Genomic DNA, 22,142 nt, shown 5'->3' with positions numbered 1-22,142 from the left:
TTGTAATTCTTTGGCCATAATATGAAAATAGCTTGCTATTACCATTTTGGGAAATTTTAAAAAAAATTTCAACATGGGATTTTTCTGGTGCTGGGATCTGCTGAGTTCATGTATTGCAATAAATCAAAATAGAGTTTCTTTAGGTTTGGAATGAGTATCCAGAACTTGCTGGTTATGACTTAACAAGCAGTTCTAATTGTGGCTTACTCAAAAAGACATGTTTAAATAAACTATAGTTTTGAACAGTGCGCGGCCACAGTGATGTAAACATTCGTGACCATTCAGAACTTTTAGTGAGACATATGTTTACCAGCAAAGAGGCAATCCAAGAATAGCACATCAACCTCTTCTCATAACAGTTCTAAGAGATGCACTCATCACAGAGTTCTAATGCAAGATTTAAAAGATAAATCTGCATAGCATTCAAACCTAGATGAAGTCAGCCAGGGGTTGGTGCATAAGGTGAATGTGGAGTTCCATTTAATGATGGAAAAAAAAACAGGCTTGGGAAACTTTCTCTGTGGTCTCATAGTCACAAATGCTGGAATACATTTTCTCCCTAGCAAATTTATCCTAAATTATTTCCCTTGATTTCTTAATTTCAGTTAAGATGAATCACTTCCTCTCTCTTTCATGTCTCATCTGCCCTTTAATATCTTTAGCATTTCCTCCCTTCCTTGGTCTTCTACACATTGTAGGCATCAACTTTTTGTCATTGATTAGTCAACCCTAATATATTTTAAACTTTATTTATTCAGTTTTTCTCTTTTTGTTTTTACCTTTTAGTTCTTAATCCACTTTCAGGGGCCAAGTGTGCTCTGTTCTGTATCTCAAATTCATCTTTTCCCACTTTCAAGTTGGAATTGAACAAGGTGGACATAGGTAGTTCTGTCCAAACATGTGGTGACTCCAGAATTTTATTTTTCCACTCTAAAGTAGAAAAAGGATGAGAATAGTAGTTTGGATTGAAAACATTTTAACTTCTTACTAGGTTTTTATCTTATCTCTCCTCAGCACATCTAGTATGACCATTTTTAACATTCTAGGAAATTAATCCAGACATACTAAATTGGTTTTATATATAGCTTTGATGCCCAAACAATATCATTTCATATTTTTGGCTAAGAGAGAAAATTGTTTGGAACAAAATGCAGGTTTTCAGAATTTAAGTGAACCCTTCTCCACTTTCATTCAGTTGTCAGAAAAGCATTTGACATTCTCAGATGATATCTAGAAATGAGGATCATTAACATTTGTATAACTCTTCAGCAACTACTGTGGAAAGATTTGCTTGGCCAGACAAAGGTCCTCCAGGTTTTCAGTAAAGATGTTGCCCATTTCTATGGCAGGGACTGAACCTACAGCCTTTTCCATATGAAACATATGCTCAAACATCATCATACAGTCCTTCAGATGTCAGTTCCTGCATTGCTGTTCCATGTGATACAGGGCATGTGAAACAACTTAAAAATGTTACTCTTGGACACATAATATGGATAGTCATGTTCCTCAATCTGGGCACCTACCAGATACTCTGGGAGTTGAAGTCCATACATTAGGATGGTGTGCTCATGTTGAGGAAGACTGATTTGTAGGTTGATACATTGCAATTTAAAACTGATCAGGGAAGAGCAAATAAGAGGGCAGTTGTCCGTTGCTTAGTGGTCACTCTTTTTACCTGACAGTGTTGAGGTTGGCTTTCTCCAACCTCCAAACATATTGGACCGATGGCTCCCATAATTTGCAGCAACTTAAAGAATTGTCACAGGGATTATAGGGATTGTTCAGGACATAACACTTGCTGGTTTGAAAAAGGTCAATATGTTCAATGGGCAAGTGTGTTAAACTGAAACGTCCCTCCTGTCAGTCATTCCCACCTGGGAATGGTTAATCCAACAAACAAGTCTCCCAGAACTATGATGACTAATAATAGTACAAGGAATGATAGGGGCTACAACGCAAGAATTCCAGCAAGAATCTACTTTGCAAATGAGGCACAGATACATAAGAAATTTATGGCAACAAAACTCTTGCCCATTTTCTCATACTCTTATGACGAAGAGGGCTGGAAGCTTGCCACTTTGGTGGAGGTGGGACATATGCATTTGTTTCTGTCACTTTCACAGTATTATATGAGCAAGTTAGCTTTTACAGTCCCCTTCAGCACTGTTGGCGGAAAGATTTCATGGGACTCCTTATTTACAGAGACTTTGCCCTTCTGGATCCAGGGAGGTAGAAATCTTGCTCATGTCCTTTTACGGTGTTCTTTTTATGATGCCCCAAGACGTGCTCTGGTCTCGCCATTCATCTATAAATTTGAGGGCCATACTGATAAATTTTATGTTTATTACTTTTTAGGGGATGCTGACTCAATACTCCCATACCAGGTGGCCAAATATCTTTATCATGTTATACAATTGTGCAAAACCTTTAATTAGTTATGTTGTTTTATTGTTTTCTTCTTTCTTAATTTGATAACTAATTGTTGTATTGTTTATTTTTACAAAGGCTGGTCAAAGACCGTAATAAAGATATTTGAATATATGCTTTTGCAGTTTTGAGAATGCAACGCACCATAGTCTTTAAACCAATGTTTTTCAAACTTGGCAATTTTAAGATCTGTGGACTTCAACTCCCAGAATTCCCCAGCCAAAATGTTGAAGTCCACATAGCTTAAAGTTGCCAAGTTTGAAAAACACTGCTTTAACTGATCATTCAGGGCTCAGAGACAGAGCATTGTGATAGGCATAACACACTGGTTGCTATGCATGCTTTTCAGAGCTAGAGTAACTCTGTGTTTGCAGTTCATTGTTTCTGAAATAAACAGAGTTTAGCTAAATATAGGTTGTTCCAGAACTATGCAACTATCTGGATTTGAAGAGAAAAAGGTGATTGAGCGTAAATATGGGAGAGCATGTAGCACCTATTAACATCTTCTTAAAGCAGCATTTCTCAACCTTGGCAGCTTGAAGATGTGTGGACTTCAACTCCCAGAATTCCCCAGCCAGCCTGGCTGGGGAATTCTAGGAGTTGAAGTCCACACATCTTCAAGCTGCCAAGGTTGAGAACCATTGTCTTAAAACAAGGGGGTCTTTTGGGAAGGATCACATGGCAGCTTTTTTCCGCTAATCTATTTTTTCCCCTCCTATAAAAGTTTTGCCTTTGACAGGCATGGTAGACATCTGTCCGACATTATGCTAAACCATAAGAAACAGATCCATATTCTAAGATGTATTCCAAGGCACAAAAAATAGATTTTATTCATAAATATTGACTCCCTACAACTGTTCCTTTCTTTTATGAAGTTGATGCCTGCATAAACTCCTAAATTATAGCAGCAAGACCCTGCCTTGTGGTGGTTTTCATTTCAGCCCAAATCTCATTATTCTCTTGGCAACATTACTTAGGGCTGTGCCTGCTTTGAAAATGATTTGAGGGGAAAAAATGGCTTTCGGCTTTACAAGCCCAGCACTTCCCTCAAAGTATGAAAGCAGTGTGTCTTTAGTGTAACTCTTTAAAGTGTAAAGTTACCCTTGCAGAGCCTGGAAAAAAGATGTGTGTGCTTTAATGAGTAAGAGAGATGTATTGTGCTCATCCAGTGCTTGAAGCATGTCCAGAGAATAATTTCTGCAGGGCGCACCGTCCTAATAGCCACTAATTTGATATACCAAGCACACTAAGTCCTGGCTAGTATTTGGATGAGCATCAGGGTTGTAGGCTAGACAGAGAACATGGCTGTGGCAAACCACTTCCAGTTGTCCAAAGACCTACGTGGCCATGGCATGAAGGCACCAGGAGCCAAATTCAACTTGGGGAAGATTTTACTTTAGTTCCTTTTCCCTACTGTAACAAACAAAATGTTTATTGTCATACAAACATTGCCATCCTCTTGTCTGGGCACAAAGAATCCAGTGCTGAGAACTCCAAAATAATTCTGAATTACTGGATGCACGTCACTGATCTCTTTCCGCGTTTTAAAATAAGAGTGTATACATGTCACTTGGATTCCCTCCCCCATCCAGTATTCCTCCAAGGCTCCAACAGTGGAATCCTTTCATTTTTGGCTCTACCAAAAAAGATACAGCGCAGTACATATTTACTTGGGAGATAGCCCAAGAAGGGGCATGTACTTTGAATATGTTTTGGGAGACTTCCCATCCCATGGCTTAAAAGGCTGGAAAGATTGTGGTGCAGTGAAAGGCTGGGGCTATTTCTGTTCAAGACTCTGGAGAAACGTCATAGAGCTCTGAGTAATACTAGACCAGAAAGGCCTTTGATCAGCCTTGTTATTCCACCCTGTCAAAGGGGTTTTTAAAAAGTATTTTTATTCTCTCAAGCTTCTGAATAGAATATTTTGACTTCAGAAATGATAAGAACAGATTTCGCTCCTTTCTTATCCCGAAATGTATTTTGGGAGTTCATTTTTCTGTTTGTTTGTTTGTTTTTTTCCTTGAGCAACATGCTTAATTTAAATATGCCTCTGGAGTGAATGCCTAAAGAACATTTATGCCTTTGTGACAAAGATCCTGTTCTGGTCTCAGGCTTCTCATAGACTTCTCATTGGCCACCCTGAGCCGAAAATGCTGCATGGTCCTGGTCCAGCCAGTTTGTTCGTTTGTTTGAATGCTCTTCCTTTTTTGCAGATAGCTATGCGGTGCCCATTTCTGAGATCATTGCTGTTGAGGAAAAAGAAAGGGAGGCGAAACGATCTCATCCCGGAAGATGGCAAAAGATGACAAAGCCGCACGCATTCATCGGTAAAACAGTAGCCCGTGTTTTAAAGCAAATAATTTTTAAATGAGTAGCATAGAGTCTGCAGTATAATAAACGTCACGTGCAACAATTAATGTGCTGGGTTTGCATAACATATGGAACCAAACCAGCTGAATTCACACAACTTCCTAAGCTAACCCTCCCATGCGCGCGCGCACACACACACACAGAGCAAGAAAAATATCCTGACAAAATTTAACGTTCCTCTTCTATAATAGCTACAGTTGTGACTACCTTATCAAGAAGTTGCATGCCAGTTGAAATAAGTTATCGCTTGACAGATGGTCTGAATTCACTCGCCCTTCCCCCACATTTGCTACGATGGAGCATTCAAAATTGTTTCTATGCAGAAATCCCTCTTTGCAGAAAAGGGATTATTAAGTTGTCTTTTCAAACCAAGTCTTTTTTTTTTCATTTTCATAGTTCATCTCTTGTCATTTGGATCCTCAAACCCTGGATTTCTACCATGCCACCTGTTCAGATTTCAAGACTTTCGTAAATGCTGCAAAATAACGTTTGCCTGACTTTCATGGTTTCTACATAATGATACTCAAATATTCTGAATTGATGACATAGTTATGAACTCCCCAACATAGACAACTAAATGAATAAATAAATAAACTTACAGGGGGGCAAAAAAGTATTTAGTCAGCCACCAATTGTGCAAGTTCTCCCACTTAAAAAGATGAGAGAGGCCTGTAATTTTCATCATAGGTATACCTCAACTATGAGAGACAGAATGGGGAAAAAAATCCAGAAAATCACGTCGTCTGATTTTTAAAGAATTTATTTCCAAATCATGGTGGAAAATAAGTATTTGGTCACCTACAAACAAACAAGATGTCTGGCTCTCACAGACCTGTAACTACTTCTTTAAGAGGCTCCTCTGTCCTCCACTCGTTACCTGTAGTAATGGCACCTGTTTGACCTTGTTATCAGTATAAAAGACACCTGTCCACAACCTCAAACAGTCACACTCCAAACTCCACTATGGCCAAGGTCAAAGAGCTGTCGAAGGACACCAGAAACAAAATTGTAGACCTGCACCAGGCTGGGAAGACTGAATCTGCAATAGGCAAGCAGCTTGGTGTGAAGAAATCAACTGTGGGAGCAATAATTAGAAAATGGAAGACATACAAGACCACTGATAATCTCCCTCGATCTGGGGCTCCATGCAAGATCTCACCCCGTGGGGTCAAAATGATCACAAGAATGGTGAGCAAAAATCCCAGAACCATACGGGGGGACCTAGTGAATGACCTGCAGAGAGCTGGGACCAAAGTAACAAAGGCTACCATCAGTAACACACTACGCTGCCAGGGACTCAAATCCTGCAGTGCCAGATGTGTCCCCCTGCTTAAGCCAGTACATGTCCGGGCCTGTCTGAAGTTTGCTAGAGAGCATTTGGATGATCCAGAAGAGGATTGGGAGAATGTCATATGGTCAAATGAAACCAAAGTAGAATGTTTTGGTCTAAACTCAACTTGTTGTGTTTGGAGGAGAGAGAATGCTGAGTTGCATCCAAAGAACACCATACCTACTGTGAAGCATGGGGGTGGAAACATCATGCTTTGGGGCTGTTTTTCTGCAAAGGGTCCAGGATGACTGATCCGTGTAAAGGAAAGAATGAGTGGGGCCATGTATCGTGAAATTTTGAGTGAACACCTCCTTCCATCAGCAAGGGCATTGAAGATGAATCGTGGCTGGGTCTTTCAGCATGACAATGATCCCAAACACACCGCCTGGGCAATGAAGGAGTGGCTTTGTAAGAAGCATTTCAAGGTCCTGGAGTGGCCTAGCCAGTCTCCAGATCTCAACCCCATGGAAAACCTTTGGATGGACTTGAAAGTCCGTGTTGCCCAGCGACAGCCCCAAAACATCACTGCTCTAGAGGAGATCTGCATGGAGGAATGGGCCAAAATACCAGCAACAGTGTGTGAAAACCTTGAGAAGACTTACAGAAAACGTTTGACCTCTGTCATTGCCAACAAAGGATATATAACAAAGTATTGAGATGAACTTTTGATATTGATCAAATACTTATTTTCCACCATGATTTGCAAATAAATTCTTTAAAAATCAGACAATGTGATTTTCTGGATTTTTTTCTCCATTTTGTCTCTCATAGCTGAGGTATACCTATGATGAAAATTACAGGCCTCTCTCATCTTTTTAAGTGGGAGAACTTGCACAATTGGTGGCTGACTAAATACTTTTTTGCCCCACTGTAAGTGCCAAAATCGTTACAGTTCCCTTTCTTTCTCTGCACCTTTAAAATGCATGTGCGTGACTATCTGTGACTAATGGTTTTCTTAAGCAGTGACACAGTCTTTTACACAAGGTCTTTGAAAAGTGACCTTTACAGATTTAAAAGCACCTTCTCTTTGCTTTATAAAATGGATTTTTAATTGGGAAACCTCAACCCATTTCTCTGATCTTCCATACCACAAAAAGCCTCTGAAGATTAATAATGGGGAAAAAAAACAACTACAAATAAGTTCAGTGTTGTTGATATGATGTAATGGTTTATTGGTTCAATCTCCATTTGATTACAGAGAGCTCACAAGTTTGGGGTCAGTCTACCCTTACAGGGTGGTTGTTACGGGGATAAAATGAGGGGGGACCCCCACCTTGAAGTCTCAGAGAAAAAGTGGGATAGAAATCAGTCAAGTGTCTGTAGCCCATGCATTCTGTTCTCTTTCCATCCATGCATAATATGCAGAAAACAAGGCTGAATTGCTCATTTATTGATTTAGCTGAAGGTGGTATACATAGCATGCCCTCATCTTATTTTTTTCCACAACAACAACCTTGTAAGGTAGGCAGGGCTGAAAGTGAAAAACCAATGCAAAGTCACTCAGAGAGCATCTGTGGATGAAGGTGGATTACAACTTGGGTCTCCCCACTCCAAATCCAACACCCCCGGTCTCAATTATTTTCTACGATTGTTGGTAAATCCCTGGAGCTGTATACATTCCCCTAGAAACCTTGAAAATATAACCCTCTTCAAAAGTTGCTGCTGAAATGTGGTTTTGAATGAAATGAAAAGGGGAAAATATTTAATGCATGGGATGTATTAAACTGTATATAACCTATTTGATTCAATTTAGACCAGTGTTTTTCAAACTTGGCAACTTTAAGATGTGTGAACTTCAATTCCCAGAATTCCCCAGCCAGCATGGGAGTTGAAGTCCCCACATCTTAAAATTGCCAAGTTTGAAAAACACTAATTTAGACTTATATTTAAATTAAATCAAATTTCAATTTTTGTTTTTCCTGGTCTCACTTCTTTGTCTTGGCACCACTCCTTTTTGGTGTGTGGCTCTAGCCATTCATAAATCCAGTGTGGACTGTAGGCCAAAAAAGGTTGTATTCCCCTGTTATAATATGGTTTACATTCCCTACCGCTCTGTTAGGAACAGAAAAATGGGGAAGGGACGGAGAAGGAGCAGAATCCCCTGTCTTTTGCTGTAAGGTGGGCAAATGCTTTATGCCATTACAAATCAGCTTAGTCCAGCTAAGACTTCCTGACCCAGAAAAGACACTAACTCAAAGGTTGTCAAGGAGGCAACTGATGATGGATTCCTCACCCACCCCGCCTAGGTTGGCAGTCTTTTCTTTTTCTTGGGATCTGTGGCCTTAATCAGCTAATGCACATGAATTTAAACATTCTCAAGTGCTGTATAAATGCTACATGCTATTATGTTTGAGAGCAGCATTGCTTGTATGGAACTGAGATTCTCTTGCATGTGTCTGTATCTGTTTTGCAGTGTATTACGTAAAGAGGGCACAGCATCACCGCTGGCGGTGCAGCGAAGTGACTTTCTGGTGCACTGATGAACATCTCTGTAATCGATGGATATGTATGCTGAAAGAACTACTTGATTTACAGAGTATGTTGCAGATGAAGGATGCCATGTCTTTGGGTTTTTTAGCGGGGCTATCCAATTTTTGAGAAGGGGGGAAAAAATCAAGCCAATCACAATGGGGACTTTTTACACTGCCTACATTTTGAATAAGGTGGGAAATTGCACGAGTGCAAGCAAATCCTTTTATTTCAAGCAGCAAAAGTGCCTTGCCTAGCCGAGGTGTTTTTAGTTGGAATATGTGAAGACGCACGATCAATTCTCCAGCTCTTGATATGGGGAGAACAATTCTTAACAAGGTTTTATCTATTTTCTAGGCAGACTAATGAGCTTAAATAACATTTCAGGGTTAGTAGAAATGTCTTTAGAATGAGAAAACCTTAATAATGGAACTCGTTATTGGCCAGCTCTCCCTCTGGAAATCTTTCTGTAATGACTGGGCAATCTGAGCTGAGATGGCCTTAGCTTTAGATTCCCTTCCCTGAGCAGAAAGAGAGATTGGAGGGTTTCTGGCTTCAGCTACTTCTAGTGTCGCTGAAGGATAAACAGTCTCATGGCCTGCTTTCTCTCTTTCATGTTGGCAGCCTCCAGACCAAAGTACTTGCTTGTATATATTAATCCTCATAGTGGAAAATCGCAAGGAGAGAGAATATATGAACAGAAAGTAGCTCCATTATTTAGTCTGGCTTCCATCTCTACTGATGTTATAGGTGAGTTATTCATTTGGATTTACTAGCTCCTCTAAATAACGGCTTTGAATTGTAGCATTATAGTTTCCCCCGTACAGCAGAGGTCTCCAACCCGGTGCCCTCCAGAAGCATTGATGAAATCCAGGAGTTGTAGTCCTAATGCACTTATGGTATGCTAAGTTGGAGAATGCTGCTTTTAGAAACATTCTGACAAGGGGTTTCCAGATGGTGTTTCTGGGGGTATTAAGCTCCAAAGTGCTTGTTTACATGAAGAGGTGTTTCGGCTTTCTCGCTCTTGAATTTGAAGGGCATATGCAGAGCTTGACACAATTAAGCCAATTGATTGGCTGCCTTGTTTAATTACACTTAACTGTGGCCCATAATTTTGGATCTGTCAGGAAAACCATTTGGCCTAGTGAAAGAGAGGTATCTACTTTCTAAATCAGTATTTCTCAACCTTGGCAGCCTGCAGATGTGTGGACTTCAACCCCATGCTGGCTGGGGAATTCTGGAAGTTGAAGTCCACACATCTTCAAGTTGCCAAGGTTGAGAAACACTGCTCTAAATGATCCTCATTTTGACCAACCATTCCAAAGTACCTTCTGGATAGAGACTGTTCATGTCTGTATTGGTTTTCAAAATATTTCTTTGAACAGTAGCTGCCACTTCCAGCCTGAAATTCTGCTCCCCTTTCCTTTCTTCCATTTGGAAATCGTTCCTGAAGTTTGTTCAGGAAAGTCATTTAGATGGACTTAATGTGCAAGCAAAGGCCTCTCAGTGCAGATAATCTCAGTGGATGCCTGTCCTTAATGAACTGGTACAATGCAGTGGTGGGCGGGTTTCTCAAATGCTGGCTTTATCCATTTCTGTAACGTCTGAATAAAGCTTTTGTTAAGACTTCCTTAGGAATAATCTTAAAATAGCATTGATACTGTTTGGCAGGAAAGGTTTGAGGCTGTGCATGTATATCAAGTGTCTTCATGCCAGCAACCACAGTGCAACCCAGTTAAACCACACTTAATACCAAGAAGACATTGAAGTAACAATTACACAGATCACTGGGCCCATCTTAGATTGTGCATTTTAGCGGCTATATTTGCACAAGCCTTTGAAGTACAGTACACGATTGTCCTACCACGTATGTAATCCCAATACGGTCCTCATCGCACTATTTCCATTTTCAGCAAGCAGCATTATGGAGAGTGCATAAAACGGACAGGAAATTGTAAGCCAAAGAAATTACAGGAATGAGATAAGAAAAAGGGAAAAAAACATAGCTAAAACTAATTTACTTCAACACTATTCGCAATACAGGTAAAACTGCAGATTACAAAACTACCAATGAGGAGAACTGAGTCTGTGAGGATGGAGGATGCTAGGTTTTGGAGCCTCTGGTCGTCCTGTCCTCCCATGAGCACATCCTCCCTCTTCCTCCCATAAATACTGAGATACACTCATCCTTGCTCAGTGATGGCTGGTTTTGCTGCCTCAGCCCAGCTGCAAAATTCTACTCGCTCCACTGGAGGCTCCTTGTTTAGCCATTCCAGCTCTTTCCAAAATGGTGTTTCAGTTCCATCAAAATCACTCTGCATTTTCTCTGAAGCTTAACCATTCCTTACTCTGATTGCATTTGTTGCAGCTATCTTTTTTATATACACATATTATGCAATATACTTGTCTCATCATTGTTTACAGTAATCTTTTATATACATTTTTTTCTCATTCACAGCTTTTTTCACTTCATCATTGCACCAGGGATCACGTTTCATACTTCATTAGCATACATTGGACAAGAAATACACTATGGTTTCTCACCTGATACAGTCCTGATGCAGGCTCAGTGACAGCCCTTAAAACAAAACACCAGGGGTGGCATGCCCAAAGATGTATTCTCCTTATCATTTTTCAAGCCAGACAGATATTTAAGCCAAATAATAGTTCCCAACAGCCCTATCCCTGGCGGGATTTAATGACCTTGCAAGCTGCTTTGGAAAGGAAATTACAGGAAGTCTGTAATGGTATGTGGGAATGGGAGACCTTGAGAGATAGGAGAGAGGTATTTTTAGACTTGCAAGATTGATGTCAGCCTTCAAGGTAGTCCAGAGAAGAAGCACAACTGGGAGTACCAGCTCTATCTTTATTGTAAGGTTACATTAACAGAATCTTGCAAGTCTGAAAGTACAGCTCTCCCCCCCTCACCTTTACAGTCCAAGAAACTAGGGAGGGTCCCTTCTGAGGCATTTGCCATGCTCCCATTGTTTCTGTGGGCTCAGCTGCCTCTTATCTGACCATTGCCTAGTCTGAGGCTTTTCCTTCTGTCTCCCGCATACTATTACAAAGTCCCATTCAAACCATTCAAATTAGGATCACTAATCTAGAGACTCCCTTGCATCCCAACATACTGTTGCACACATCCCACCAACTAGGAGGTATATGCAGTGTACTGATACACATTCAGGTTGCAGGACAGATCATTTTGAGGAACAATACTGCTAAGTAGGAATTTAGCAACTTCCTCTCTTGCTGAGTCACTTTTCATTAAACATTTCATTAATTTAGAAATGCTTCTAAATGATTAAGCAAAAGCACCTGCCAAAATGATTTGCTAAAGTACTTCTCCCAAATTATCTATCTATGTAAAATAACTAATTTTTCTGGGCTCCTGCTTGTTTAAGGTTCTGCTTATTACTGGCTAAAAGAAAGCTGCATTTTTCATTCTGGAGGTTTTGTTTTATTCTTTTAAGGAAGTTGATTACTATTTAGTAACTGATTTTTTTAGTGTTTTCTCTTACACAGCTGCTTAATATTAGCTTTCTTGTATTTCTGCAATGGCCCATTTTCCCCTCTGAAACAATAGGTTTGCTTCCAGAAATTACAATTGCTAAGTTAACTACTGCAGTGCAAATTCTTTCATACAGCTCAGTTATCTGACATGTCAGTATTGGGTCAACAGGGTTTACACAGGCATTGTCTACTGGCTGGGCTGAGGGAATGTGACTAGAATAAGTCAACCTGTGAGTTTCCAGGATGAGGATGGGTTTGAACCCCATTCTAATCCAAATCTTCACCTCTAAATCAGACTTGGCTATCCACGCTAAGACTGGCCACTGAGATTAATGAGCTGTATTTATCCACCCAGAATAATATAATTGAGACGGGCAGCTATATAAATCTATCAACTAAAAAAAATAAAAAAATTTGCTGAGTGTCTCTACCCATTTTGCTGGATGAAATTTTCCAATTTTGAGAGATGCCAGGAAGATCTCACCCCTTCAGAAAATCACTGCCATGGTGGACATGGCCATCCACAAAAGGGAAAACTGGTGATGCTAAAAGAAATGTTGCCAAAGAACATAAATATGCACCTTGACAAGTTTTATTTTTGAATTACAAGAATCTTTGGAAAATATGAAGTCAGATGAAGCAAGAACTTCAGCTATAGCTTTATCACACCTGTGCTACTCAGTGCCTTTGGCAGAAGTGCACTTTCCATAAGCTGGAAAAAAAGAGACTTCAACCCAAACTGTTTCAAATGATCACCAACAGTTGTATACCTTCAAAAATTGTTTCATGGGTGTAGTTGTTTTTATCCTTTCCGGTGTAAATACAATGTCTTAAACTACTGGTCCATTTTTTCTCACATAGTCACCGAACATGCCAATCATGCTAAGGATAACTTACTTGAAGTTCATCTAGAGAAATATGATGGGTAAGTCCTCTTTTTCTCACATTTTCTTCTTTGGCTTAGAAGAAACGTACAGACGGTCTATTTTCTGTTTGTAACCAATGGGATGAACCAGGAGCTTCAGGGCAGGGGGAGGGAGTGTCAAAAAAGTGAGGATGGTGGCTACAACCACATGATTGCCTTTTTTAACATTCAGGGCTTTGATTATGCAGTTACGACCGCCATCTTGATTTCTTTGACCCCCCCCCTCCCCACCCTCCCCCCAGGATACCCTGGGATGAACTGTTTTGTAAGTCATTTGTTCTCTTTAATGTGCAGGCCATTTCCCTTTGGCGTCTCTGTTTCTGAATGTGTATGTTTTTCCAAGCTTCTGTTTAACATACCTTTGGGTTATAAACATAACCCGAAAGAATCAACTTTGCTTTATCTGCTCAGTGCAATGTGCACCATATTTTGTGGCTGTGTGGAATGGAGATGGGCTTGCAGCCTGCTGAAACCTGTGGAGTGTGTAAGCAGGGTTCACATGTGTCTGCCCAGTGTCTTCAAAGAGGGATAGGCAAGCCTAACACCTTTCCAGCTTCTTAAAATAGAGTCAATGCTCTCTCAGGCAGGGGCATGCAAATCAAATGAAAATCAATATTAAGAAAGTTAAGAACATGTTCACGTATTCTAAAATAGAAGCACAACTTGTACCCATATATATACATGTAACATGCATGCATGGATGCGCAGGCACATTCATAAAATATATACACATGTACATGCACTCACATAGCCATAAATATACCCACACCTTCAAATAAAGCAAAGTCTCTTTAAAACTCAAGATGTGACAGTATATAAATTTCATAAATAAATAAGTAAAAATTGAGCTGGATCTCCGATAACCACATGGACACATCCATGTTGTTTGCTTTTCCATAAATGGCTAGCCTTTTCAAGGATAGTTTCTCGACTTTACAATGTAGCCCTACAGCCCTGGGATGTCCTAATGGTCTCCCATCCAAGTACTAGCCAGATCTGAACCTCCTTTGCTTTGTTTGAGATCAGCCAAAGTCAGCTGGGTGCTGCCACTTTACTTTTGCTATTGTTATTTTTTACTTTCCTAACATATCTGATTGAAACTGCAAATTATATGCTCATCTCAGGGCCTTAATGCTCAACCCTGGACTGAGGAATTCTGACAGTCTTTTCCCATTGAAAATTAGACCAGTTTACACAGTGTGTGTGTTCACTTTGTAACGGAGGTATTGATTTCAATTAAACTGACCCATGGTCCTCAGGAGGATAATGCGGCTCTTTGTGCCAAGTCTTGGACTGGCACAGGAGGGTCTCAAGAATGGGCTCTGGGATAGATTCATCCCCTTACTCCCAACTCCCCAGTGCTCCATGACATCTTGCTATTCCATCAGCTCCTTGCATGGAGGGAACATGCTGACTTGAGATCAGTTCTGCCTTTGTGCATTCTCATGGTACCGGGGGTTCCTGCTAACCTCTGCAAACACTGCAGTGCAATTTTTGTAGTACCTCCTCTAGAGCTGCTGAGTGGGGCAGCTTCCTACCCGTCCTGCCTCTGAGCTTCCTCCTTCCAAAAATGGCTGGTTTGGATGCCTGACCCAGAGAAATGCACCTGCAGTGAGGATGGGGCAGATGCTGCTCTCTCCTGGTTTTGGCATTCCTCCATCCACTGGTTGGAGAGGAGCACTGGGGGTCTCAGAGAGGGGAAGGAGAGGGCATGGCTGGGTGCCACTCAGCAGCCCATTGGGAAGACTGAAGCAGGTGGCCATGTGGAAGGGGCCCTAGAAGACAGGAGAAGACAATGCGACGCACTGCTTAGAATTAATAAAAAATTAAGGTAATCAAATTAAGTTAATTAAAAATTTAAAATAATTAAGAATTTAAAAAATTAAGAATTAATTAGGAATTAAAATTAATGTGATGCACTGCTTAGAATTAGTATTAAAACTGGAGAGGACCAAGTTCAAATCTGCACTCCATCACGAAGACTATTGGATGCGCAGTAAAGAATCACATACATCAATGATTGGCCAAAGATCAGAAGGAACCTGGCAGCACCTTTTCTGACTAACACCTTTTATTAAAAAGCATCCAAGGCACCTGACTAAATGAACCGGGGCTTACAAATTTGTTAGTTGGAAAAGGTACTCCAGACTCCTCCTGCTTTTTGGCCATTGGGGGCTAACACGGCTTTCCTCCTGCAGTGCATGCATCAATGATTTGAACTCCTGGGAAGATGCGTGGGATAGAAATTTTAAAAATTAAAAAGAAGCCAGGTCAGCATTTTGGGAGAGTAAGATGGGTTATCTCTCGAGATAAACATTATGAGAGAGTCAAAATGGGTGTGTTGGCGCATATAGCCACGTGACTAACAATTATTCTCCAAACTTGAGTGATACTTAAAAGGGTTGGACTGGGCTAATACTTGAATGGTAGGCTGATAGAAAGTCCCAGGACTGTAGGCTGGATGACATTTGAAGACAAAAAGTACTCTAAAACATGGTGATGGCAGTCCCCTTCCACGGGGTCTTGCCAAAGTAAACTCCTTGGATGTGTTCTTATAGTCATCTGGCATGAAGCTCAGTGCAGTGGAGTGTTATCTGAAAGGCAAACTGGGGAAGTTGGAAACAAGTCATTCCCAAAGAAAAGTAATACAAGGCAAAACTAGAGTTTGAACCCCATCATGTTATGTGTTTCCTTGAAATACAGAATTTACATTTCATATCAGGTAAACTATTAATGCTCAGAAACATATACATAGGCAACAGATACAAACACACACTAAAGAAAACCATACCATACAAACTTACATGACATTATCCAAGCCAACCAATCAACCAGTTAACTCACACCACATGCACACTAACGAGCAAACTGCATACAGAGCTTCATCACTTCCTTCTGATTCCAGAACATGTCCCTCTCACGCCCAACTCCCCAGTTCTTTATTCCATGCGGTTTAGTGTGACAGCAGCTCTTCACAATATTTATTTCTAAAAATGGCTACCAGGCCTGTGTGAGGGCCAAAGTATTCTTGGTAACAAAGATGGAGGCCAATGCACCACCCAGAGTAGGTGGGAGTGGGCAGCATATAAATTTAATAAATTATTATTAAGGTTGGTCACACAGTCAGCCAGATGTTTAGACTCGATTTGGCATTTTTATCCACCTATTGGGTCCTTCCCAAGGACCTGGGATAGGCAGGTGTTGTTATTTGATGATGTTAAAGGTATCATTCCAGGATATAAGCTGTTCCAAGTAAAGCTGCCTTTTGCAACTGACTGATGGTGATTTTATCAACTCTGATCACCATCAGTCAATTGCAAAAAAAATTGCATCGTCATCATCATCATTATTTGGCAGTATATTTGCCCTCCCAGGTAACTTTTTAATTAAAAAATACTCTAATTAAATCAAGAGAGACAAGAAGCATGGCTGGTGGGCACCAAGGGAAATATCTATGGGTAGCATGACCAAGACTCCCCAAATGAAAACTACACCAAGATAAAAAGGGAGGAAGGTCCTTGTGACCCATCATTGGACAGAGCTAAATGCTTGAGCAGACAGCAAAGCAATGCTGTAATTTATTTCTACTTGTTTGGTAGATATATAAGAAATAGGGATGATTTGTTCCCTGCTTAATGAAAGCCAAGTTCTCTGTCACTAAATCTTGCTGCAAAATTGCATCATACCTAAGGATACTGTGTAACATATAAAATAATATGTTTATACTCTTAGTACATTTAATAATTTAATGACTTTTTGAGATGGTGGGGGAGGCTATTTTATATACATAGCCACACCAATTGATTTCTTTTTGGTTCATTATGCTTGTGTATGCTATCTGTGGTCCAACAGACCTGGATTCTGCCTAGGCAATGCTATGTTGATTTCGTTGGCTTTTGTTGTGAGAAGGGAAGTAACCCCCTTGACCCGCAGACCTTTTCCTCACTTTAAGAGCTGTAACAACAGTGTCCAGGCAGGCACAGAGTGCTTGATCATGGGAACCTTGTATGAATGCTAATTCAGAACCTTCCAATACCCATTTGTACTATAGTTAATTAAACCACCAGATCCTCAGTTAATGGAAGATCTTCTAACAATGTTTTAACCCTTCTCTAATTACTAAAACATTGAGTCAAGCGATATTGAGAGACCCATTACCTTAGACCTGGGGGTTGTAGGAGGCATCTTGTATCATTCTGTATCAGTGTTTCTCAATCTTGGCAACTTGAAGACGTGTGGACTTCAATTGCAGAATTCCTCAGCCAGCATGGCTGGCTGGGCAATTCTGGAGTTGAAGTCCATATGTCTTCAAGTTGCCAAGGTTGAGAAACATGGATTTGGATCCATGGAATATATATGTGGACATTATAGTTGTTATAGACAAACAGGCCGATAGGTGGAAGCTGACAGATCACCAGCGCTCTCTACCAGGCCAATATCCATTCTAGCTGCACTAATTCTCCTTGTGGTCCCATTGACGTAACAAGAGTTTGGCTGCGTACTTACAGAAGAGTGAAATTTGCATCATCTCACAAGATGGCAGTTGAACAAATGGGTTTTTTTGTTTTTTGTCTTTGTTTTTTTTGTTTTTGGTCTCCTCTCACTTGTGGCTGGGAAAAATGCATATTTATATTTTTCCAGAGATGACAAACACCTCCCAACAGATGATAAGGCAGAGAATGCAGAGCTGAAAGAAAAAGCTGGCTATTCTTCCAGCTAAACATGGCCTGCACAGCATTCTCTCTCTTGTTGCAACAGGCTAGGGCGAATTACCGAACTGCTGGAGAACTCAGCAGTCTGCCATGAAATCACATATTAGTTTTGGTTTGAAGGAGAGCAGTGTGTCAGCTTCACACAGATTGGGCTCAACCTGTCAGCACAGCATTCCTTTAGCAGTTTTGCAAATGACAACTGCTCCACTGTGGAGTATTTTGCTTTTTTCCTAACTGATGAAAATTTTATTTTCCTGTCAGACATACATCCCTATCATTAAAAAAAACAACAACAACACAGCCTCAAAGACATTTTATGCTGTGAGACCATTTTAACAGTTTTGATTTCCATTAACCTCTAACAAGGTCAGCACTTTTCCCCAACTGGATTAACCCAGCAGAGCCTATGCGTTGCATTCCCAGACAGCTGAGTTGTTTCCTTTTATCCATATCTGTTCTTCGGAGTCAAATACAGAACAGGAATTCTATAATGAATCCCCGTAAATCATTAAATATGCTAACAGGATTTTCCTGTTAAAAAAAAATAACCCTGGCACATTAACAATTTTGCTGCTGTGGCCAAAGCTTATATTTACTCCTGTGCAAGCCCCTTCTCAATGAATGGGGGAGCTCCTCTCATCCATTCCAGCGCATCTCGTAGAGCCAAGCATCAAACAGGATTGTACTGTGTTTAAAAAGCGAGGACCTGTTCTTTACTCCATCTGTTCCCCTGAGTAAAAATGACTTGGGAAGGCAAATGCAGTTTCCCATAGATTCATGGGGACCGTCCCATTTTTCACTGAAGCTCACTGACAAAGTAGGTTTTGCTTTCCATGGAGCAGCATTATTCCCACATGCCAAATTAAGGGTTGCAGTTTCTTAATTACCACTAATGTGAGAGCCACTGAGGAGGAATAGGGTGATGGAAGGCCTCACAGACCTTGGGATTACAGAAGAGAGGGCAAGACAGCTCAGGGACGGAACAGACCCATTACAGAAGAAAATATTGAGTCCGGGGGGAGCACGAGAAGGAGACCACCTTAATTATACTTTGTGTGTGTGTGTGTGTGTGCACCCACATGCATCCCTTTGAGTCAGTGTTGACTTCTTCAGGGACTTCTGGCAACTGCCTGGACAAGTCCCTGCAGTCTCCTTGGCCAGATTTTTGGGAGTGGTTTGCCATTCCTTCTTCCTAGGGCCTCCCATCAGAGGGAGCCTGATGCCATAGCCAGCACACCAAACTGGCTGTTAATTGCACTTGATATAAGTTATGTGGGAGAATACTTTGGTAGGTTTGAAGATACATTACCTTACCAGCAATAAAGATCTTTCCAGAAATCCAAGTGGTTCTTGCTCCCTGAGTTAGCCAGCCTTGCAGTTCAGATGTTGGATTAGGAGCAGGGAGATCTAGATTCAGGTGTGTCCTCAGCCATAGAAGCTTATTGGGTGACTTTTGGGCTCTCCGCCCACTGAGCCACTCAGAGATGTTGGGAGTTGGGCAGCATACAAGTTTAATTTAGTATTATTACCTCACGGGGTTGTTATTGTTGTTATTGTGGGGGAAAGTAGGAGGATGGAATGCTGTGTATGACACTTTGATGTCCTGATTGAAAGGCAGATGTAAATCTAATAAATACATAATGAGTCTAATTTTGTTTATTTTAGCTACAGGTAGTCCTCAGTTAACAACTGCCCTGTTTAGCGACCGTTCGAAGTTACAACGGCGCTGAAAAAGTAATTTTATGACCTCCCTCACACTTGACCATCACCGCATCCCACAATCACATGATTGCCATTTGCGCGCTTCACAGCCGGATTCTGACAAGCAGTGTCAATGGAGAAGCCGGCAGTAAAATCGCAAGTTACAGTCATGTTATGTCATGCTTAATGATCACAGTGGAAGTAAGTTCGTCACAATCATGTGATGTCTCACTTAATGACCACATTGCTTAGTGATGGAGTTGCTGGTCCCAATTTTGGTTGTTAAGTGAGGATTACCTGTATTTGTTTATTTTGCATTAGTTACTGTATATCCCGTCTTTTAGTCCTTCATAAAATTCACAACTCACAATCACAAATTAAAACCAGTAGCAAACAAAATGAGTTTTATGTGATCTGGAACCTTTCAACTGTGTTGAGCTTCAACTCTCATAATCCTCCAGTTCGTTGGACAACTGTGATCTAATCTGTCCAATATATCAGTGTTAGGTAATCTGGTATCTCCAGAAACTTTGGATTATATAATTAATAACTTATTATAATAATTATAGTAATTCCTTATAATTCCTGGTTGTTAACCAGGGACTAAGGAAGTTATAAATAAAATGTTTGGAGAGCACAAGGTTGTATTTTCCAGTCATATTTTATAGCAAGCCAACAGCCAGAGTTAAGAGCCACGTCGGCTGCTCAGACCAACTGCAACATATAGATGCATGTCACTGAATGCCAAAGTGATACATGCCTTGGATCTACTGATGTGGGTGATAAGTCCACAAATTGAGCACTTTTCAGATATTTTGGTATACTGATGAAGCTCCTGTCATACCATTATATTTCTCAGTGGGCCTCATCCATGCAACCAGACATAATGGTTAGTTAAAGCAGCCCTAAACGAATGAATGATTCTAATCATGCTTGCTACTTTCACAGCAGAATCTGTCCATATGAAATGGCCACTTGGGAGATTTCTTTAAAAGGATACTTAAAGTATCCTTGCCAAGATCCTTTTCCATGGGTAGGGCATATCCAGCTGGGGTAATAATTGATATGATCCAGTCATGGGAAATTTGGGGTCTAGCCACAATATCCTGTCATCAAAAGTGGCAAAATATCAGATATGTGGGAAAGATCTGCACAATTAGCTGTTCCCTTCACAGGGCTTCCACATTGCCCATGGGAATAGACAGCTGAACTGCTTTCCCATCTGCACACACAGCTTGAGTAGCTTTTGCTATCAGAGATGAACAACAGAACTAGGAGAGAAGAGCAATAGACAGTGGTGATTATGAAAGATAACTTTTATGAATGACAAAAATGTGGGTGAGATTTCCTATTGTTAGAATAGCAGCACTTTTCCACAATGTGACGTTAATGCAGGAGAAGTGAGAGATTCCAATAGAAGCGAATGTGTGTAACTCATGGTTGAACTGTGGAGTCCTTGGGGTTCTCTGAGCTTGGCTGTTTTCTTGCAAATGTTTCGCTACCCAGCTAGGTAACATCTTCAGCTTGAACAGCACATGGCTCCATTTGGGGGGGAAACTAAATGGTGAAATATAAAGACAGCATTTAATAAAATTGTTATTATTTTATATTGGGGCCTTTGACACATTCATGTATTGACTGTCAGTGTGAGTTTTAATTTGTGTGTTTTCTGGCAGTGTTGTTTGTGTTGGTGGGGACGGAATGTTCAGTGAAGTGATACATGGTCTAATTGGAAGATCTCAGAAGGACTCGGGCATAGATCAAAATAATCCCAAAGCACAATTAGCCCAATGCAATATCAGGATTGGCATAATTCCTGCTGGTAAGAACTGCATCGTGGTGAACTTCTACCGTACATTGTTATCATTAATTTATCACCTTGGACCAAAACGAAAAAGAAGTATTATTTATGTGGGGAAGCACAATGGTTAGCTAGGGAACTCAACAGATACTGAACCTTGCCTAGAATTATAGGCTTATCTCAGATTGCCTTATATTTATTGAAACCTGTTCACACATGCACTTGTGAAGGGAAAATGGGGGAATGGAAATGAACAAAAAGGCAGTGTTCCTCCACAGCTTCTATACATTCATCCAAGCTTATGGGTTGGATGAATCCATTGAGATCCAGCCCAGGACTTGCATCTTTTTCTAGAGATTCAGTCTATGTATATAAATGTGTAAACAGTTGTAATATTGTGGCACACTAAGATTTTAAGGGGTGTCAAGTACAGTTGTCAGGTTTACGATGTTCAAATCCCAATGAAGAAAAATCTCATGCAACCCAGTTTAGGTTCAGAAAAGATTTCATTTATTGGAACAGTACGTGTAACACTAAGCAAAGCATTGCTGAAACTAAAGCCCAGGTTTTTCCCTCTTTGCTTTTACCCCAGATTCTCACCCCCCTCCTCCTAGGCGCCAGTTCTCTTTCCCACCAAGGCTCTTTCCCACCAAGGCGCAACCTTGCACATTCTTATCTCCCGATAATAGTCCATCTTCCTGGCCTTTGAAATCACACCAATTCCTTCTACTTTACCCCTCCCCCTTCTAACAAATGGCAGAAACAAAGCAAGCAACTACTAAGCTAATATTTTGATTGCTGAAGGTTCTGACAACAGTACATCATCAAATCTTCATAGAACCCCAAAGACACTGCACCCATGCTCTGTCCCTTCTTTTGGAGATGCCACTT

The 22,142-nt window shown here is 40.7% G+C and overlaps 1 protein-coding gene and 1 long non-coding RNA gene across 2 annotated transcripts in view; one reads left to right on the top strand and one right to left on the bottom strand.

Annotated features, from left to right (window-relative positions):
• Positions 1–1,072, bottom strand: part of LOC103055350 (uncharacterized) — a 33,200-nt gene extending 32,128 nt beyond the window's left edge. The window contains exon 1 of the long non-coding RNA XR_003086518.2: positions 780–1,072. This is a non-coding gene — a long non-coding RNA (uncharacterized LOC103055350). The remainder of the gene's footprint in view (positions 1–779) is intronic.
• The window catches only part of CERK (ceramide kinase), a 47,751-nt gene that overhangs the window by 11,035 nt on the left and 14,574 nt on the right, over positions 1–22,142 (top strand). Inside the window, exons 2-6 of the mRNA XM_025177222.2 lie at positions 4,644–4,757; positions 8,544–8,666; positions 9,224–9,349; positions 12,974–13,037; positions 21,127–21,272. Coding sequence (XP_025032990.2) covers positions 4,644–4,757; positions 8,544–8,666; positions 9,224–9,349; positions 12,974–13,037; positions 21,127–21,272 — 573 coding nt within the window. The remainder of the gene's footprint in view (positions 1–4,643; positions 4,758–8,543; positions 8,667–9,223; positions 9,350–12,973; positions 13,038–21,126; positions 21,273–22,142) is intronic.

This window comes from Python bivittatus, unplaced genomic scaffold, assembly GCF_059951505.1.
Source record: "Python bivittatus isolate LINGU-HERP-01145 unplaced genomic scaffold, Pbiv_v1 ctg000330_np1212, whole genome shotgun sequence".
NCBI classification, from domain to species: domain Eukaryota; kingdom Metazoa; phylum Chordata; class Lepidosauria; order Squamata; family Pythonidae; genus Python; species Python bivittatus.
The sequence above is the reverse complement of the archived record's forward strand: the minus strand, read 5'-3'. Positions and strand labels throughout refer to the sequence as shown.